Source organism: Chanodichthys erythropterus, chromosome 11 (genome assembly GCF_024489055.1).
Source record: "Chanodichthys erythropterus isolate Z2021 chromosome 11, ASM2448905v1, whole genome shotgun sequence".
NCBI lineage: Eukaryota > Metazoa > Chordata > Actinopteri > Cypriniformes > Xenocyprididae > Chanodichthys > Chanodichthys erythropterus.
Window position 1 is genome coordinate 40,324,123 of NC_090231.1, and position 22,188 is coordinate 40,346,310.

The following is a 22,188-nucleotide window of genomic DNA, read 5'->3' on the forward strand; positions in this document are numbered from 1 at the left end:
GAGGTCTTTTAAACAAATGAGATTTACATAAGAAGGAGGAAACAATGGTGTTTGAGACTCATGTCATTTCCATGTTCTGACCTCTTGTTATTCAACAATGCCGAGGTAAATTCAGTTTTTGAATCTAGGGTACCTTTAAGGCTGTTGCAGTTGTTTTCTTCTTTTGGATGTCTTTTACAGGAGAAGGGGTTGTTTTTATATTTGTATGATCTTGTATGAGACTTGTATTAAAACATGCCTGCTGTTTTAATTTGTATAAAGTCAGCTGTAAATGCTTGGAGGGCAGGCTCCGAGCCTTGGATCATGACAGTGTCGTTGTGATATAAGTTCAGAGATACAATTCTTGATTACTCATTTCCTTCAGCATCTTCAAATACCAGGATCTGTCTGCCTTTATAGATGCCTCTTTTTGCGGTGAAGGTAAAGTGTTGGCACAAAGCAGTATGCCTTAATGTTTTCAGTGTAGAAGAGCAGGTTGGTCATTGAATTGTGGTCATAGTCAGCAAACAGTGTTTTAGGATTGTCCTTTATCTGTTTATGCCTGTGGAGCTGTTTAGAATGTTCAGAGGGTACACAAAGGGGTGGGGCTTGCATGCTGCAGTGGCCAATATTAAAATATTGATTAAAATCTGTGCATAGACATATATATATATATATGAAGAGTTTGGTTCCAAAACGCTATAAATCCATTTTGATTAATTTGAGTAAAAAGGTGTTTTCTTTACCAAGAAATTGGCAAAATGAAAACCACTCTTTTCTGTTTCAAACTTTCACATAGCATCTTTTGGTTATAAAAACATTAAAAATTCAAATCTAGATTTTGATTTTCAAAGGTTTATTATAAAAATTTATTATTTTTTCCCCAAAATGCAATAAATGCATGACACGTTTTTTTGTTTTGATTTTTTTTTTTTTTCAAAATGCAATTAATCCATCAATATAAAAGTTATTTTTCATATTGAAAGTAAGTTAATTCACATATATGACAGCCTCTGAACTTTGTCAATACTAATCGTATGTACATGCATTTGACTAAAAATACATTCAGTCATCGCTCCCAAAATGAATTCAACGAGTCATCTTGTTAATCTTATAAATGAATTATGTCTCTGTTTGTCATTACCGATCAAGGCGTATCTGGCGTCACCGCATGGTTAAAATAAACAGTTCAGTTTAGGGAGCGTGATAGAAGTTTGATGCTGTCGTGAAACAAGCAACAGCCGGCATTTTTCCTCCTCCCGACTCGAGTGCCTCGCCTTCTTAATCTCCTCACGTAAATGATTTCGATGGCTTGCGTTTCTTCCCCACCGCAGAAAGCACCACAGGTTCAGCAATGTTCATCGAAATTATTAATTTTTCTGTTTTTGTTGATCACAAAGTACAAAGTAGATAAAGGATGCGGGGTGTATTCAGAGCGCCGCCATTACTGTTTACAGTGCATGGAATGGTGCGCTGTGATTGGTTGAGCGGATATATCGCGTTCTGCAGAGAAGTGAGACTGGCGTTTGTCGCGTTTTGGAAAGAAAGGGAGAAAACATGACAGAATAACACAACGGATATCGCATTTTGCGCAAAATTAATAAATGACTTTTCAATACCGACCAGATACAATACTGATTTTGGCGGAAACTCAATTTTTTTGAAAATGGCGTTTATCGCGTTTTGGAACCAAACTCTTCATATATATATATATATATACACTGAAAACATTATATATATATATATATATATATATATATATATATATATATATATATATATATATATATATATATATATATATATATACTCCTCCTGAAATAGCTTAAATATTGTTTCAAAAGTTTTGTTATCCTCCTTTGTTTCTCTGAGGTTTCAGTCTGTGAATAACATCATACAGGCCTTGGTCTGGAAGGGTCACAGTTTGAGAGGTCTTCTCTCTGTGGCAGTTGTGTGGCCCTTTGGGTTGCTCTCAGTGAGTTGTCTTCTGCTGTTTTTCTTGGTTGATTTAAACTCCTCTTGTGGGTCATATGTTGTAAGACGTCTTTTTGTTTTAAAATTTGTCAGAACTAAATGTCTGTCTTATTTTAAAACAACATTAAAAGTAAAAGTAAAATAATCAAGAGCTAAATTTGTTGCTGCTGCTGCTTAACGGAACTCTCTCTCTCCAATTCAATTCGATTTGATTCGATTCGATTCAAATTTGCTTTATTGGTATGACTTACACAGTATTGCCAAAGCAGTGGCCATTACAAAAGCAATGAACAAATAATGATTATATAATGCATAAACAAAATAAGAATAAACATATACATATACAATAAACAATATATATATATATATATATATATATATATATATATATATATATATATATATATATAAGAAATACACCCAACCAAAAAAAAAAAAAAACAAAAGGTAAAAAAAAAAAAAAAGTACATACATTTAGATGCAACACGTTCTCACTCCCAACTCGTCACATATGGACGCTTGGTCAGGACCCCTTGGCGTCACATATTAACGCACTGGGTACCCCCTTGGCGTCATTTTTCAACGAACAGGGCAGTCCGATAGACTTCAATGGAACTCTGAACCGGAGCCTGCGGCGTTGAAATTTGACGTCTTGGGTAAACACACCACAGCCCGTTGTCTGCTGTGGATGGATCGAGACTACAATAAATAAGAATAGATAGGAATAGGCTACAATAAATGATCTATGCAGAGTGTGGACAAATGGCGGCCCCCATATCATCTTTATCTGGCCACCCAACTGGTTTTTAATGTTAAGAATTCCCTCGCAGTCTGATATTAAAGTGCCCTCTGAGAAAAAGGGGGAGCGTTCACAGAAAATGAACAACGGTGAGTTTAACAACGGTCATCGCGTGTGCGACAGCATTCAGCGGTGAGTTTAACAATGCCCCACTGCAGGTAAAGCATCATTCAGAGGTGAGTTTAACCAAAACAACGCTCAACATCAGGTAGAACAGCATTCAGAGGTGAGTTTAACAACGCTCCACGGTGCGTGTAGTAAGAAGTTTAAGCGTTTTCTGGTCACAGGGTAAGTGACTAATTAGGGTGCATGCTGGATAATGTATTTTTATAGGACTCTGGTATTGATAAATAAATATGTTTATATGCTTGTGTTCGATTAATCAATGTCTTGTTTATTTATTTATTTATTTATTTATTAAAAATCCTCAAAATTAATAACGCTGACGTCATTGTATGGCGCGATCGCGATCCCAAGGTCCATTGCGATTTTCCACTCGGTAAGTAGTAGTGATGGGCATTCCGGCTCTTTTTCGTGAGCCGGCTCGTTTGACTCAGCTCCCGGAAAAGAGCCGGCTCTTTTGGCTCACAAACGGCTCTTTAAATAATACATGTTTTAACTATGACTTTGATTATGATAGGTGTGAAAACAGTTCTAATTAAATTATTAAATGAACTCATACTCACAATGTCTCACAATTTCTTTAAAAATGCATTGATTTGTTATAAAAAAGAATACTATTAAACATTTGTATTTAAATTACAACTTTTTAATGTATAGAACCAACATTCAAAACAAATAAAATCTGAACAACATAATAGAACCCATATTAAATATTAAAGAAAAATAAATAACTGAAAGGATTAAACTGGTCCCTCTTTTTCTCTTTTTTTATTGCCATATGAGCTCTCACTAGTTAGGATATATTATTCATAATGAACACACACACACACACTGCTGGCCATATTTTTATTTTATGAGAGATTTGCATTCAGAAATGCTGTTTTTCCTCTCCTCCGAGTTTCGACTACAGACCGTGAGGCTGATCAGACAGTCGAAACGAAAGAGTGTGTGTGCCTAGGCTTACATAGCCTAATTATAATTTTTGTGTTGTTCTTTGAATTATTAGTCTATTGTTTTAAATAAAATTAAAGTCATTCATTACATAATGATTTAATTTCTATAGGCTATATTTTGAAAAATAGAGTTGGCTCTTCAGATATGTGAGCCGGCTCCCGACGTTCACATAAAAGAGCCGGCTCTTAGAGTCGGCTCGTTCGCGAACGACCCATCACTAGTAAGTAGAAAAGTTAATTAATAGAGATCGAGACTATTCTTAAATTCACACACTAAAAACTGTAGAATCAGGTCAGGTTGTGTTTAGAACTTTTAGAAGTGTAAGGCAGCAATTTATTAGGACGGTTAATGATAGAAAACTTTTTTATATATATAAATTACTTGCTGCACCAAATGTGCAGTAGGCTAGCAAAGTTAGCTAATTAAATTCAAGTAAATTTTTTTCGCATATAATCATGAAGGTGCAATCATGGGGAATACAAGATTTTCAGTACTGATGTGTTTCCAGTTACCTATTTTACATACTCGGACTGCCACTTTAGCCAACATTATAAATGGTCCGGTAAAAAACAGGGTTGCCAGATTAGTTTGTTTTCCAGCCCAGTAATTGTTTAAAATCCACAAATAATCTGACAATAAACGCCTAAATATTATCTATAATAAACAGTTGAAACAAATTCATAACAACATTATTGTGTCTCAGCACAATTTCTCAGTTTTCTATTTCTTTCTTTTGTATTAAAATAACAAAATTCCACCTGCCATTTATTCACACATAGTGTAACCTGAAATCAACCAAATGGGTGGAAAACTGTCCAATCTGGCAACATTGATGAAAAATACTGGTGTAAAGTGTAAGGCACAGGTGTCAAACTCAGTTCCTGGAGGGTCGCAGCCCTGCAGAGTTTAGTTCCAACCCTAAATAAATGCACCTTACTCAGCTAATAAAGTCCTTAAGGCTTATTTAAAAGTTAAAGGTATGTTTGTTGGAGCAGGGCTGCGGCCCTCCAGGAACAGAGTTTGACACCTCTGGTGTACATTTACATTTACATTTATTCATTTGGCAGACGCTTTTATCCAAAGCGACTTACAAGTGAGGAAATACAACAAGCGAGTCATCATGACGAGGCAAATAGACAAGAAGTGCTCATAATACAAGTTATAGGCAGTGCTCAGATTATCCTAAGCTACAATAGAGAGGGATTAGAGGAAGTGAAAGGATAGGAATAAGAAGTTTTTTTTTTTTGTTTTTTTTTAAGATGAGGTTAAGTGCTCACGAAAGAGATGGGTTTTCAGCTGTCTTTTGAATATTGCCAGGGATTCCGCATTCCGGGTGAAGGCAGGAAGATCATTCCACCAGCAAGGGACAGTGAATGAGAATGTTCTGGAAAGTGATTTCGTGATTTGTGATTTGTAAGGTATTCAATTCTTAATATATTTTTTCTCTTTCGAATTTGCCTGCTCCTTATTCTAAACCTGACCACACAGACGAACACACACTCACTCACTCACACACACACACACACACACACAATAAAGGCACTTATAAGAGCCACGTCTGTCCTGTTTACCTGTCTGTGCTGTAGTTTACTTGTCAGTCTCTTTTTAGCTCTCTCTAATCTTTATCTCTGTTTTTATCTTTATTTGTTTTATTTGATCATCTCTCCAGTTCTCTTAATAGTTCCTAAAAATCCTCTTTATTGTAACAGTTTGTCCATCTGTTGTTTGTTATATTTCTTGTCTAGTCATGACAAAGCCCAAATTCAGGTCCTGCCCTTCTTGCCAGACTCCCAATCAGGCAAGCAGGAAAACCTGTCATGTCTGCTTTGGAAGCCTGTCCACCAAAAAAAAAAAAAAAATGAAAAAGTGGCATCACTGGATAGCTAGTGGGGGAAATCTGTCCTTAAAAGCAGAAATGCTGGGCGTCTAATTGATTCTGCCCGTATTGCAGTAAGTAAAATAGTTCATATTTCATATTTTAGTGTAAAGTAAAACTGAAAGGCCATGTCTTTCACATACTGAATATCATACTAATATGATCTGGCCTTTACAAACATAGTCTTATTTCATACATGGAAGAATCCATCTTTACTTATAAATTTTGCTAAAGAGTTACAAAATTGTATTCTGTGTCAAGTATTAAGTAAGTCATGATGGCAATGGCAGAGACTAGCAGTACCTCTGGCCTTACCTTATATTGATGATCGATTGTATACAGTTCAAGAGTAATGTGTCTTCTAAAATAATCTTAATGAAACGTGTTATGGCTCATTTTATTGCATTGTTTTTCATTAAATACTTTTAACAGTGCTAATGTTTCTAATACTTCAGTGGGTGTTGCTAACTAATGAGTGATAACTGCTTTTGTTCATTTCAGGTGCAGAAACTTGAGGCTGTTGGATACAAGCCAATTTTATTTATTGGGAAACAGGACAAAAGGGCTTCAAATAAGTGGGTGGCAGATATTATTACACATCTGCACCACACTCCTGTCACCAAAATTCTTTTGGAGAAGATGCGGAGGGCTTATGAGTTTATCTTAACAAAAGGTAAGAGTAATGTTTTTGTTTAGAAATTATGGTTATTTAAAATACATGTATATTTCTCTGTTACTATGTACAAAGTAAACTTGTATTTTAGCAACCACCACAGCACAGCAGCCAGAGAGTGTCGCCGCGGAGCAACCGGAGAGCGTCGCCGTGGAGCAGCCGGAGAGCCAAACCATGGAGCAGCCGGAGAGCCTCACTGCGGAGCAGCTGGAGAGACAAACCACGGAGCAGCCGGAGAGCCTCACCAAGCAGTCTGAACCCGTATTTGTTCTGAATCTTGTTCCTGTGTCTTCCTCACTCTCTCCAACCTTTCTCTCTCCTCCTTCCTCTGCTACTCCTACAACTGTTCTTCCTTCACTTTCTTCCCCTCCTCCACCTCCACTGCGGCAGAGGAAAAGAAGGTTAAACACCTTTACCGCGTCACACTCTACCACCCCTGTCTCTCCTCCATATCCATCTCCCTCTTCCATTTCCAAGCCTTTGAGTCAGGAGGTGCCACTGGTAAAGAACAGAAGAAAAGGTAACTTTTTGCATGGTACATCTTACTCCACACTATTAATAAATTTGCTCCCAGTCAAAGCTGACTTCATGTAAATTGGATTCATTCAGCTAACCAGGACATTGGTAGCCAGTTCACAGTATTTTGTTATTTACGTAGTTGTTTAGCTGTGGTTTAGTGGCCAATGTCCAAGGGTTGAGGGAAACCAATCCAGTACATTTTGCTTGATTGACAAAAACGGGGACAAATTCACTTTGACACAAATGGAAAAGACTGCATATCACCTCACATGTGAAATTATAAATATGGGCTTGTGTGATTCAGCTACAAAGCATGGCATTCGTGGCTTAATAAACTTGTCTTTTCATTATTTCAGGTTGTCGAAAATGTAGTAGGCAGAAGGTTTTCCTTTTTGATAAAATAACTGGGGAACGGATAAATGAGGTAAAATGTCTTATTAGGCCATGTGCTGGACTCAGTGACTGATTCTGACCTTTAAAAGATAATATCCATTGATTGCTTAAACAGTTAAAGTAATTATTACTTGTGTTTGTTTGGGTCTGTGTAGGGGAAAGCTGAATTGAAAGTTCACTGGTTGCCTTGCACTGTGTGGTAAGTCATGTTTTATTTCCTTTTTAATTCCATTTCAATGCAATGGATTAGTCCATTCCATGACCCAATACAATGTTGGCAAAGTTCAACTGCTGTCTTGCAAGCAGCATGGAAGTTCATGTCAGTGATGTCCAGTGTTGGCAAAGTAATGCATTACAATATTGCATTACTCCCTTAAAAAATAACTAATTGCATTACTTAGTTACTTTTTATTTGCATTACTTTTTCACCTGGGCTTGTTTGTTTGTATTTAATAACAACAAAAAATATATATTTTGGCAAATGTTTAAGGCTCTTTCACACCAAACGTGAAATTAATAAGCCTTAGGCAGAAGGAAATGCATATCCATTCCTGTACAGTGGAGGGCATAAATGTGAGTAAATGTTCACATTTAGTCTAGATCAGGGGTGGCAAACCCTGGTCCTGGAGAGCCTCAGTCCTGCAGAGTTTAGCTTCAACCCTGATTTAAAAACTCACCTGATGTAGCTTTCTAGCAACCTTACAAACCTTGATTATCTTGTTCAGGTGTGTTTGATTAGGGTTGGAGCTGAACTCTGCAGGACTGTGGCTCTTCATGACCAGGGTTTGCCACCCCTGGTCTAGAACTACAACAACCATCATGTTCACACATGATTTCGTTTTTCTATATCTGTTCTAAAAATCCTCCCATCAGTCATAAAACATCTGTATATTCAGTAGCAGTTTATTTTACAGTCCTGTTCCCCTTGTACATACAATTATTACAGTAATTACAATAATTGTAATAACTAGGTCTACCTATTAAGTTCGTTAACAATATTCATTACATTTTATAATGAACCAAGTACCTTAATAATACACAGTATTTTCTTAGGTAAGAACACTATAAACACTAAAATGAAGCGCAACCATATATTCGAGTTAATTTAGTAAACCAGACTGATGCTTAACAGCAACTCGAGGCGACCAGTAAAAAACGCCCAGCTCTCAGCGCTTGAGCGTAAAAAACACGCTCAGCGCCTCGTTACGCTCTCGGCGTTTAAAAAACGCGGCGTTCCCATTGAAAACAATTGAAAAAAATACGCTAGCAGCTGGAAAAAACGCTTAGGTGGACACAAGGCTCTTTTGAAAGACAAGATGGGTGGCTCTTAAAAGAGCCTTTGGTTTCACTGATCAGATGGGATGTCACTTTACTTTGAGCTGGTGTATTTGGTCACAGCCTTTGTGCCCTCAGACACGGCGTGTTTGGCCAGCTCACCGGGCAGCAGCAGACGCACGGCAGTCTGGATCTCTCTCGATGTGATGGTGGAACGCTTGTTGTAGTGAGCGAGACGAGACGCTTCACCGGCGATGCGCTCGAAGATGTCATTAACGAAAGAGTTCATGATTCCCATCGCTTTGGAAGAGATTCCGGTGTCGGGATGAACCTGTTTCAGAACTTTGTACACATAGATAGCGTAGCTCTCCTTCCTGGACCTCTTGCGCTTCTTTCCACTCTTCCCGGCGGTTTTAGTGACGGCCTTCTTCGAGCCCTTCTTGGGGGCGGATTTCGCTGGTTCAGGCATGACGCTTCGTTCAGAAACACTCAAAGAACAATAAAACTGTAGTGTTATAGGCGGGTTATTATACGCTGCCCTATGCTAATTTCAAAAGGGAAGAGCGGCCTTCTGTGATTGTGAGTCTTTGTGGACCAACCCATAAAATGATTTCATTGGTCACATTAAACGTTCCTTGCCTTGTAGGCGAGCCAATCAGAAACTTTATGTTAATCACACCCATCGACGACTACCATCCCCCACACCCGACTGTTTCATTTTCCCGCATTTTTCGGAATGAATAAGTGAAATATTGTGAATAATTTAATAAGCTTTTTGTGTACGCCCGCTAGTTTCTATACATTTTAACTTTTATTTAGAAGCAGAAAATTGTTTATTACTCTACGTGAATGTGATCAAGAATACATTATACTTGCATTCATATATGAGTGTCTTTTAAGAACAAGCGTTAATAAACTACATTAACGAAAAAAAAACTGCACAATAACCACACACGCTCAAAAACGTATTAAATTGTAGTTTAGTTAACTGCAAAGCAGAATCGTCGAAAAAAAAAAACATGTAATATACTATTGAATTCTTTAGATTTGTTTTACAGTTTACAAAAAAAAACAAAACAAAAAAACAATCATGAACCTACTATAATCTTATAAAACCTAATTAATTTCACCACCAAGAAACTTGTTCTTTGTGCAGAGATGTGGGTGGCTCTTAAAAGAGCCGTTGTTTTTTTTCCTCTCTTCTTCACGAATGATTTAACCTCCGAATCCGTACAGGGTGCGTCCCTGTCGTTTCAGAGCGTACACAACATCCATGGCGGTGACGGTCTTTCTTTTGGCGTGTTCAGTGTAGGTAACAGCATCACGAATGACGTTCTCCAGAAACACCTTCAACACACCGCGAGTCTCTTCATAGATCAGGCCAGAAATACGCTTGACTCCGCCACGGCGAGCTAGACGACGAATAGCGGGTTTAGTGATTCCCTGGATATTATCGCGAAGAACCTTCCGGTGACGCTTAGCGCCTCCTTTACCGAGTCCTTTACCGCCTTTTCCTCTTCCAGACATTTCTGCAGATAATGTTTTTTACACCACAGCAACTAAATAAAAGAATGTGCAGAAGGGGGGGATTATAGTCAGCTAGCGGACCTAGTTGAAACCACATTTATGGGCGGTTCTAGTTTATGTTACCCGTTTCATCTTTCTAAGTCGAGGTCGAAATATATAGGGTTTAATTAAGTTTTTATATGGGTCATTCTACAGAAACGTCAACTTTTCTGTCCCTAGACTTTACAGAAATATTACACTTGAAAAACACTTTAGGATAAAATTATATATATATATATATATATATATATATATATATATATATATATATATATATATATATATATATATATATATATATATTTTTTTTATATGAAACAATATGTAATTTGAACAATATTTGTTTTTTAATTAATTATAAAAATTCCAAACACCACAGAAGTGCTCGTCACCACAGTCATGTACAGAGGGAAAGTGCTTTATTTTGAGCTCAGAAACAGGTTTTTCTACCATTTCAAATACAATAATGTATGCATAACTATCAAATATATGATGTAAATGACATAAACAAACCAAATGCTGAATAAATATTATAAAATATATAATGAATATAGTGGTCCCCTGGAGTTGTGTCACTGGTGTTACCTTTAACAAAAATCTCAAAAATCTCTTATTTTGAAAAAATCACACTGAAGACATCACTGACTTCTTTCTTCCTATTTCCTGAAGATCAATGAAGAAAGGCCAATGGAAAGTCCACTCTTTTCAATAATCAGAAATTTTAATTAGAAAATCATAATTTCATATGAAGCTTTTAGTTTAAGTCCCTGGTGTGACCTTGCTAGGGAATTACAAAAAAACTAGAATACAAATGGATTAAACTACTTGATTTAGTGAATATACCATGATTGACAACATGTGGGTTGATTCCTTGTAGCAGCCATTTTGTAAAATGCATTTTTCATGAAAAATGTCGCTTGTGTTACTGTCACTGGTGTACACGTTTATAGATAAACTATATTTAAAGCTATTCATTTAGTTCTTTTGCATAAAATAGCACTAAGATTACGTGATTCTAACTTTTCTTTCTCATTGTTAATTCTCCTCTGAGCAGATATGGCTAAAATAAGGGTATGGCTAAATTCAGTGCAGCGACTTTACAGACAGCATATTTTACAGACAGTTTTAAAATGTTGTTTATGATCTTTTTCTGACTGCTTTCACTAAGTGTCAATGATAGTCTTTTATTGTACACCAAATGTAAAAATTTAGTCCAATCTACTTAATTATAGTTTAAAAAATTAAGGATCTTTGGTTATGTATACATTACTGGTGATTCATTTTGTCACTAGTGTTACTGTTTTTTGTCTGTCACATTAAATAAAATGTGTAATATGTGACATGATAATAATTGTACATCCATTGAATTGAACACTCAAGAATTAAGATTTAAAGGATTGCATCATTACTGTTTTTCAAATTATACATATAACTAAATAGACACTTAAACCATTATTCACCTCCATTAATTTGCTTTTAGATTTGATTAATAGAAAATAGTGGTGTGGTCCTGATGTAGGGATGTTGTCCAGTTATCTTCAGTCTCCATAATCTTTAAGCAGGATGACCTGCAATGAGATGAAAAGGTTTTTAGCTAAATAACATAGGATCACATCTGTAAAAAGTAGTCAGAAATGTTTTGTCCAGTATGGATACTGAGGAAAAATATGTCATACCTAACTAAAAAAAATGTTAAAAATCCTTAGCAAAATTGTAAGAACTAAAAAAAAAATATTGACATATTTAACTAAAGTTAAATGTGTTTCATAGCACATATAATCCAAAACAATGCGTTGATATAACGTTTGCTAATTTAGAAAACAGAAATCTCTAACTTACCTTTGTGAAAATGTAGAGCAAGCATACTTAAATGGACATATCTTGGTGAAAGTGATGTTTTGCGTCTCACCACTGTCACGCTTAACAACTCAACCACATGACATAAAATGAAGATGGAAAATCACAATTTTTCAAAATTTTATTTTAATCTTATTTTTTATTTTAAGTATATAAAATGTACGCATTTCATTTTTGGCATATATGGTCTACTCTTCTACACTGCATGAGGAGCAGTTACCATTTTGTGCTTAAAAAGACAGCAACATCAGCAGCAGAAAAATATGCAGATATTTTGGCCCAGAAAGAAGGGCACAATATGAGAGAGACAAAATTAAAAATATAACAGTGAAGGCAATGTCTCCCTTCAAACCGGTTACAATCTTCAACCCTGTAACATTCTCATCTATTCTTTTGGAGGGAAAATGTGAAAATCATCATGATACATTTGTAGTTACTAAATTGTTATGAGGGACACAAGAAGTATGTAGATGATTGTTCTGTGTAAAACCTTTATAAAACCAATTCCTATTTGTCCCTACAGGGTTGAAAATAAAAGGCACTTAAATCTGATAATATTATTAATAAAAAGGTCTTTAATGCCTGAGGTGGGAAAACATGATTTTTTGGAGGTTATGTGCCTATAATGATGTTAGTTATTAGGTTTCAAAAAAAAAAAAAAGTCCAGGATGAAAAATGCCAGGAAAAAAAAAAAAAAAAAAAATCATACTTGGAACTTGCAAATCTAATGACTTTAATAAAACAATTTATACATAATGAAAAAAGTACAACAACGTATTTCATTGAATGCTGGGATCAACTTAAATAGTGATTGGAGTAAAGAAATCACTCTCTCAAAGAGAAATTGGGTGGCTCTTAAAAGAGCCTTTTGTTTTAGGAGAACCTCTTGTCAGTTTATTTGGTCTTTGCTGGCTTCTCGGTTTTCTTGGGCAGCAGCACGGCCTGAATGTTGGGCAGCACACCACCCTGAGCGATGGTCACACCACCCAGAAGCTTGTTCAACTCCTCGTCATTGCGCACCGCCAGCTGCAGGTGACGAGGAATGATACGTGTCTTCTTGTTGTCGCGAGCGGCGTTTCCAGCCAACTCCAGGATCTCAGCAGTGAGATACTCGAGCACAGCGGCCAAATAAACCGGAGCACCAGCACCAACACGCTGGGCATAGTTGCCTTTGCGGAGAAGCCTGTGAACACGGCCGACGGGGAACTGCAGTCCCGCCCTGGAAGAGCGACTCTTGGCTTTGGCGCGAGCTTTTCCACCGGTTTTTCCTCGTCCACTCATTGCAGCTTATAGTCTGTTTTCGACTACCAAAAATAATGCTACTAACCGTTGTGAGATGACTTTTAAATGAAAGCGTGCCAGTCTCCTATTGGCTGAAGTCTGAAAACATTCCCAGCCAATCAGTGATCTTCCCTCCATACTCCAAACCCAACCCCCTTTCTGCAATAGACCTTTTTCACACTTCCGGGTTTTTCGCTTCCGGAATGAGCCACGCAGTGTAAAAGATTTTCCGGTTACAGTGATAGAAAGCCTCGATCAGAACCAGTTCGGGAATCAAAGTCGTTTTACGAATTAAATGTCTTGAAAATGTTTGAACGGCCTTGGTGAATTATTGGTGAGACTACAGAGCTCTCATTAAGAGCTAAATTTAATAAATAATTTGAAGTGATGGCGGTTAAACTGGTTATATTCTTCGTGTCTGTTTGGCGCGGCTGTGCATTATCGCGCTCCATGTGCTGTAAAGACAGTGTCTGTGTCTAAACGTGCATACTATGTGACATTATTAATATTCAGTACTATTTAGGGTGGATAGTATGCACATAATGAGATGTATAGAGTGTTTTTAGCGACGTGCTGGGGAAATGATCGACTGGTAGATCCCTTATCACACAAGCCTGATCCTCTGATTCGTGAAGCAGGACTGCTCGCACCATGATATTTCTGGATATAAACACTTCAGTCATCTCTCACTCATTTTCCTGTCATCATCATCTTAAAGTGTGTATTATGCGCAGCATTGTTGTGCTCTTGCAACATGCAAAGACTGATAGTTGTGTACAGTGTGGTTTTGGAAATTATGTCTTAGTTTAATCATTTTAATCGATCAGGATTAATTATAACATATGCTTGAATGTGGGATGTGATGCCATATGAGACATGCTATATATTTTTTAAAACGTAGCTATTAAACTCACGACAATATTATGTATCTCACGACTTTATATCCCACATTAAAGTATATATTGGGAGTTAATTTTTTTAATTACTAAATTATATAAATGTTCGTAGTACGTAATACGATCTGGGAAATTGCTGAATGCGTAGCTGCGTAGCCTTTGCTGTATGTCAGCTGGTGATATAAATCCATCTTCCGGTAAATTCGATCAACGGTCTGAGTGGCTGTATAAGCTACAAACAAGTAGAAAATAATTTATTTGTAGATTATACAAAAGCTATTTGGAAAACAGACAAAACAGAAAAGGTAAGAAGCGATATTTGAGAAAAGAGCATATCAATGTAATAGCCGTAGACGCATAGCGGAACTAACTTTACCCTGCGTCACGTGATTTCCGATTCTTGTGAAAAAGGTCTATGACAACCCTCCTGTCATGTAGTGTTATTTAATGCCGCTAGGCCTACTTTTAATGGGTGGCTTTGTTTTGTCTTGAAGAATAGTTTTTAGCAACAGAATAGTTTTAGTTTACTGGTATGAGCAAACAAACATGTATGTTGAAATTCAGGGCGGTGAGGGACACACGCTCCTCTCCTTAGATGCGGACACAGTCGATGATGAGCTCGCCGACGCTTGGGCCCATTCTCTTGCGTTTATCTGTTTATTATTATTATTGTTATTGTTATTTCATTGCATTGCTAAGAACATACATAATCAATGCCAGGGCTAAATACGTCAGCTGCCTTCATAATAATCTTCTGATACTTGCAAGAGAAAATCGCTGCATGACATAAATGATAAATATATTAGGCAGTATCTTAGCGAAAGTGCATTTCTTTCATTCAAAAAGTTGCACCGTATATGATGTAAGCATGCTCTAGCCTTGAACGTTAAGGGCAATGTGAGTTCAGGCCAGTGGGGGAGTGGGGAGGGGGGGCAATCGCGCTAGAGCTCGTTTCAAGGCAACCGTGCCTAGTGTGAGTACACCCTGAGAATGAATGGAGGAAACTCACTTGAGAGGAGGCAATGCCTCAATTGCTATGATTGGATATGATCGGTTATGATTGGACATGATTGGTTTGTGCGATAAATCCCGCCTCTTGTTTTCATGTGCATTCTCATCGAATTGGTCTGCGTTCCATTCGGAAGGGCTCATCCCAATGCCCTAATCCCTTCAAACAGTGTAGTGATACACAGAACCATTGGGTGAATAAAACACAATCAGAATCAAGGACAGTAACTAACCGTTTTATAATGACAGATACACTGGATTATTTGTTTATTTTATCAATCCTCCTGTAAAACAAGCTTTAAACAAACAAGCTATTTCAAATGCATCCACTTTATTAGCAGCAAAGAACACAATCGTGCTACTCGACTTTGCAGATCGCTGGTCAACAGGAGCATGTATGTTCCAGGGTCTGTTAACACACATTAAGTAAACTTTTTAAAAGGTCAGGATGCACTTTTCCAGGGCCCTGTCAACTTTTTCTTTTTAACACAAAAAGTCATAGCTCCCTTATGTTAGGGTTAGTAGCTTCCATTACTCCAACCATTTGTTTAGATCCATCTGTTATACTAAGAGCCCTACGGAGGTGCTGGGGAACAGAAACTGTCTTTGACGAGTTCCCAAAATAATAATGACACATTAAGAAAATACAGAAGTTGGTGGCTTTTTTTTTTCTTTTCACTATAAAAAAAATACCAGTAATAAATAAATTCAAAAAAACTAGCAGCCCTTTACAGTAAAAAAAAAAAAAAAAAAAAAGCAGCAACTTCTTAGGTTTTATGAAACAGAACTTACATTTATGGTTTATAAACTATATATTTTATTAACTGATAATGTAGATAATGATGTACAGCAGGCCTTACATAAGTAGACCTACATTAGGTGTCATGTGGTGATTTCACTTTAATCACTCAAGCCCTGTCCAAATACCCACACTTGCGGTCTTTGCACTTGACCACTTGCCTACTTATATGACGTATTTCCTGTATTTGGCTCAAGTGCTCAAGTAGGCGTGAAGACCGCAAGTGTGTGTAGAAATTTTGATTACCCGATGGGACACACTTACAGTCTTGCAAAAAAATGCAAGTGTTAACAGAACTTTTTTATTATTATTATTTTCAGTGCTTTGCATTTTAAAATACACTTCTAAATGTCTGTTCAGTGGTCACTATGTAACTAATAGAAAACGCAATATTAAAATTGTGGAGCTTCTTTCAGTGATAAAAAGTTGCAAATGACATACAAAATGAACACAGCCTACCCATCTTTGCATCAATAAAATGTGCAACACTTTATATTTTACTACCAAATTATAGCCTATGTAATAAATAATTAATTTAACTTACAATGTTTTCCTTGACATCTCGCGATTTTGGGGCATGTGAGTTCCCGAACATAATGCATGATGGGATACGCTTAGCTTCGAATAGCGCTCCGAAGCGGTATTCAAGATAGTGTGATTTTAGTGTATGTTAGGGCACTGCACTTGGGCATTTTTAAGACATGGGTTAGTCTTGCTCACTTACTTCCTGTCGCGTGTACGCAGTCTCAAGTGGCCAAGACTGCTAATGTGGGTATTTGGACAGGGCTATTGTCTATCTGTGGTGTGACTGAATGAACAAAATAACACAGTCACTTCTTTAAATATGATTTTTCAAGATGAACAGAGTTATAACTACTTGAGCACACTAAATTAGTAGCTAAATAGAATGGATCTCTCTTTTCTTGTCTCCTCCTCCCTCATCACTTCTTTTAAACACAGGAAGTGTCTGTTTTCACACACAGAAAACAGTTGATAATGTAACAGTATGGGGTCCAGTGCATTGCTTCTCATCTGTGAGTATTTGATCATATTTTATAACATCTTCTGTTTAGTTTTTCTCCTTTTTTCTCTACATTGTCTCAGTTATCTGTGTGATAATGCATGTGAAAATGTTAGCCCTGTATTTGTGTTAATATGAGTTAGTGTTGTGTGTTACTGTATCTTTAAATAAACTCTCCATCAGAGGCTCAGAGAGCTTGAGAACAGCGATTGAACACTAAAGTTATAACTTTAATACAACTTTGTTTTCCTGTTCATTTCGATGAACTTTTGCCTAAAACAAAGAAATTAACTTTTATTTCAATATCCTTTTAGAAAAGGTCATCCCGAAATAAAAATAATGATTAAAAAAAAAAATGTTTTTGGCATTTGGAACTTTATTTAATATGCATATTGCACATATTATTACAAGAAAGAGCTCACAAATGTTTTAATATTTGTACAGTATACTGAACATCACTGCTTATTGCTTAGATTAAATCGAAGATGCAGTTTGTGTTTGTTCCTGCAGACAGCATACATTTTCTCCATCACTTTGATCGCACCATTTGCCGTTTACTTTTGTGATATCAAAAAGTTCATTCAGGGCATCATATTTCCCCTCCTGACACATTCATCATTAATCTTCAGCACCTTAAAAAGCTTTGTTTATATCACTTGATCCGACATTCAATTTATTCTTCCATAATTTTAATTTATTCTTCCTTTCTTCCATTGATTTCTGCTCCAAGAAACTGGTTCCGTCCAATAATTTGTATTTGGAGTGGCATTCTGCACTTTTCTTCTAGTGAAGATTCTTCTAAAGCCACACTTCCTATTCTTTAATGTAATTGCTGAAATCTCATTTGGTCCAGATAGCCTTGTTCTTCTGTAATGTAGTACCACTTATCTTTATATACTAAAAAATTATTAAGTTATGTTATTTGCTCATAAAGCTCTCTCTCTCTCTCTCTCTCTCTCTCTCTCTCTCATATATATATATATATATATATATATATATATATATATATATATATATATATATATATATATATATATATATATATATATATATATATATATATATATAAGAAAAAAGTTCCAGAAAGTTTTAAAAGTGTAATAAGCAGTAACGTTTGTTATATGTTTGTTCCAGTTGTGTTCCAGAGGTGTTCTTTTATGTCCTTAGAGAAATTAGGGCCCCTTTTTGTTATTTTTAAGCGAAATGTCATTGAATTATGAAACAGGAAATATTTTATTTGAAAAAAGTTCAAAAAGTTATATCACACGCAGCTTTTCTAACGCTTTTCATTCTCATGTCCTTCTTATAGAAAACGATTTATTTGGCCACTTATTTTCATATGGACATTTATCAAACCAAGTGGCATCTACCAAGAAATGATGCTCAAGCTTTTCTTCTCTTTTCTAAAACACTTTTCAGTTATTTTTAACCACTTGGTCTGAACTTTATTTTTAGTGGTTGTATGAAGTCAGTTGAGATGGGTGTCAAACAGAATAACCACAGGTTTCATGTTCCACCAATGCTTGACAGTCAGACTTTTGCCTTCATATTAAACATATTTGTTCATTCATATTTTGCAAAGCTAATAAACTATTTTGAGAAATGTCTTGATTGAAAACTGTTTGTGCTACATTTATTTAAATGTTACTTGTTTTGACATATTGCAAATATATTGATACATTTTAAAATGTGTTTTAAGATCATTTTCACACCTAGTTTATTTGAGCGCTCTAAGTGCTAAGTGCATTGCTTAGAAATAATTTATATGTCAACACAAATGTTTGAGCACCCCAAGCAATCAACACCCACATTCAAATAATGTGGTCTGAATATGGTTTGTTTTTGTGTCATTTTAGGGGGAACTGAGATTATCTATTGTGTTGACGTATGAATTATTTCTAACCGAGGTGAGAGCACTTGAAGCGCTCAAATAAACTAGATGTGTTACGAACTGTACCAACAAACATTTGATCGTAACGCAGAGAGTGTCACTTGGTAACGTGTGTCGCCCGGAGTCCCGTCTCCTGCTCCCACAAACACACCACAGCGTCACAGGTTGAACCAGAGAGGAAATGTTTATTTCTTATTAAGGTTTCTAATTAAGGTTAAGTACTCTTAGATGTAGGGAAAAAAAGGTGGCTTGGAGTCAGTGGGTTTTGGTCGGCCAAAACAATAAACAAAAGAGGGTTTTTTTTTTAGGTGCCTAATTTTAGAGGTCTTCCCTGGAAAAAGATAAAAAAAAAAAAAAAAAAAAACACATAAGTCTTACCTTCCTTCTTAACAGTAAACAGGAGAAAAGGGTAATTAAACAAAAGGGCCTCCCACTTCTTACAAACAGTCCGCTTTAAAAGGGAAAAGGGGCAACTGAACATTTACCGGCCTATCGCTAACAACTTGTGCTCCACGCGAGGAGGTTTTAAAGGCTAATCCAGCAATGACACCCACACTTGGCTAGAAGCACGCTCACATGCGTGTAACAATGCCGAGGAAGCAGGACAGAGAACTCGTTGAGCCGACTTCCCTCAAAGCTTATATCCACAGCAGATGAATTTCAGCTCTGCCCACGAAAGCAGCTGCACCTGCTCCAACTTTGCTCCACACAATATATGAGTAAAACTCAATAGTGACGTTCAGACACATAAAAATTGTGAAAATGATCTTAGGCCACATTTAAAAATATATAATTAAATCTGCAATATATTGAATTTCACTGTTGTGATTCGAGTCCTTTTTTTAAGTCCAACATTGTGAACATCAAAAGCATTGAGGTCACTTGCAGCTGCTTCTCTTTCTGGTTCACTTTACTGAACTGGGTTTGATTCATTTAATCTGTGCTGTATAAAAAACACTCTCCCCCAGTTTCATAGACAAGGCTTAACATTGTCCCATGCAGTCTAAAATGCATGTTTGAGCTGTTTGAACTAAAAGCAACTTGACATATCCTAAAAATATGTCATTGTTTTGTCTCAAGATGCATATGTGATTTTCTAAGGCACGTTTATAAAAGTTACTTAAATGTCCTAATTGAAATAAGGGCTAATCCTGGCTTAATCTAAGCTCTGTCTGTGAAACCAGTGTCTAAGTGTCCAAACACTTTTTGCAGCCACTGTAAAAAATTAATTTGATGGTGTCAAAGTCAAACAGGAAGTGATGTTGTGTGTCTCAAACACTTTGACCTAATTTGGTTTTGACTTCTGTAGCTTGTTTTGTTCCAGTGAAGAACCGAGTGTGTGAAATGTTAATCACATTAATATACATTTTTATAGTATCTTTCATTATATAAAATTGAAAAATAGAAATAGAAAAGCAAAATATAAGAAGATGGAGCAAAACACATAAACTTCAGAAACAAACAAAACAAGCGAAGGACTACATTGCAGAAGCACTACTGAAAACCACAGTCTGACATTACATTATTGATGAGAATAACATCATATATTGAATGTTGTGAAGCTCAGTGGTTCAAACTGCTTCTCTGTTGTTGAGCATCAGTGAATCATCAGTGAATCGACTCTCTTATCAGTTCACGAGTCCTGTGACGTCATTGTGCGTGATGATGTTAAATGCTAGAGAATATATCAGTTCTCACCTGATGAGCATCAGAACAGAAAAACACTTTCGGTTCATGTAGAATAAACTCTAGACATGTTTCAGTGTGTGATTTGCATTGTGTTGAATGAATGGAAGTGCTTCATATCTGTGTTTCTTCTGCTTTTAGTGCTGATGTCCCTCATCCACTTTGGATTCAATCAAGATGCTGAAGGTACTGTGCAGTACTACAGTAAATTATATCTTTTAAACTAATGTGAATTGTGTTGTAGTTGTTTATTTGTCTACATGGATACATCAAGATCCCACAATTGTTCTCCCTCTTTGCAATTGTTCATGTCTATGTTTTGCACATTTCACAGATTCATCTGACTGTGGTTTCTTATTCTGCAAAAACATTACAGAAATCTGATATTTATTCAATCAATCAAACAGTCTTGAAGTTGTAAAGTAGTTCAGTCAGACATTGATTTCAAAAGATCATAATCCACTATATAAAACAGAAATGAGTTTTGCAGTGAGAGATTTGCTCAAGTCTCTGAGGTGCTGCAGTGTAATGTTCACTGTAATCAATGTGTGTCATTAAGATCTTGTGCACCAACTATGCTTAGCTTTAGTCATTCAGTATGGTTTGGTTTGAAGGGCTGGGAGAGATAAAGGCTTGAGAACAGACAGCTAGAAGTTCCCAATTTCTTTTCAGAACTTTTAAAACTTTTAGAACGGTTATAATCACAGCTGAGAATAGAAAAGGGCTTGAGTGAGAGAGTTCAATACAGATGAGTTTTGTACTGAAGTCAGAGAGAATGATGTGACTTACAGATAATTAGTGTTGTAGTCAAAACAGTGACACTTTAGAATACTGATCCTTCATTAATGAATAACTACACAGGAACAAATGAGTAATGCATTATTAACACTCTAGTAACTACTATTAACTAACAAGTAACTCTAACTCTATTAATTAGTAAGTAATAGTGCTCAGTTAAAGGTGGTAGTTCACTGTTAGCTAATCGGTAACTGTGTTTTCATACCTCCCAGAGAACTACTAAGAACTACTATATACATGTTCGTAATTAATGTGAATAATGAATAATGTATAATTAATTCTAAAGTAAAGGCCTTGGTAACCCACTGGTAATGACTGAAGTGTTACCAAATACTTAAGAAGTAATTACTAATTATCTGGATCAGTATTCTAAAGTGAAAAGCATGATAACTCTCTAGTAACTACTGTAGTCATTGTAAACGTTTGAGGTTTTTGTAAAGTATTGGATAGTAATAACTCAAGAGTTACTATATAACTCTAAAATAACTACTTCTTATTTGGATCAGTATTCTAAAGTGAAGATCATGGTAACCCACTAGTAATTAAGTGTTACCAAATATATCATAAGGAATTACTGTACAAAAGTATTACCAAATTAAGTGGTAATACTTCAGTCATTACTAGTGGGTTACCAAGGCCTTTACTTTAGAATTATACATTATGCATCATTCATGTTAATTATGAACGTGTATATACATGACAAATTTGTGAATATTTTGAATAAAAAAGGAAAACTGAAATAAAAGCAGACCATCAGTCATACAGCGCTGCGGTGTGTGACATGATGGTGTCTCTCCATCGTGATGTCGGTCAGCCATCA

At 36.2% G+C, this 22,188-nt stretch overlaps 3 protein-coding genes across 6 annotated transcripts; all 3 read right to left on the reverse strand.

The window, feature by feature from the left end:
• Positions 1–6,215: 6,215 nt before the first annotated feature.
• LOC137029957 (histone H2B-like) lies at positions 6,216–10,091 on the reverse strand. Of its 4 annotated transcripts, none has more exons than XM_067399807.1 (2): positions 8,664–10,091; positions 6,216–6,759 (listed from the first exon to the last, which is right to left on the reverse strand). In XM_067399807.1, the coding sequence occupies exons 1-2, from the start codon at positions 9,032–9,034 to the stop codon at positions 6,411–6,413; spliced, it is 720 nt and encodes a 239-aa protein (XP_067255908.1). In that variant the 5' UTR covers positions 9,035–10,091; the 3' UTR covers positions 6,216–6,410. The 4 variants fall into 4 exon arrangements, with proteins under 4 accessions (XP_067255908.1, XP_067255911.1, XP_067255910.1 ...); XM_067399810.1 differs by having other exon boundaries at positions 8,728–9,634; XM_067399809.1 differs by having other exon boundaries at positions 6,749–6,876; positions 8,728–10,091.
• On the reverse strand, positions 9,781–10,092 carry LOC137030749 (histone H4). The gene has a single exon (XM_067401185.1). The coding sequence runs from the start codon at positions 10,090–10,092 to the stop codon at positions 9,781–9,783; it is 312 nt and encodes a 103-aa protein (XP_067257286.1).
• Positions 10,093–12,584: 2,492 nt separating this feature from the next.
• Positions 12,585–13,269, reverse strand: LOC137029961 (histone H2A-like). Its single transcript, XM_067399817.1, has one exon. It carries the CDS (start codon positions 13,267–13,269, stop codon positions 12,883–12,885), a length of 387 nt encoding a protein of 128 aa, XP_067255918.1. The 3' UTR covers positions 12,585–12,882.
• Positions 13,270–22,188: the final 8,919 nt, after the last annotated feature.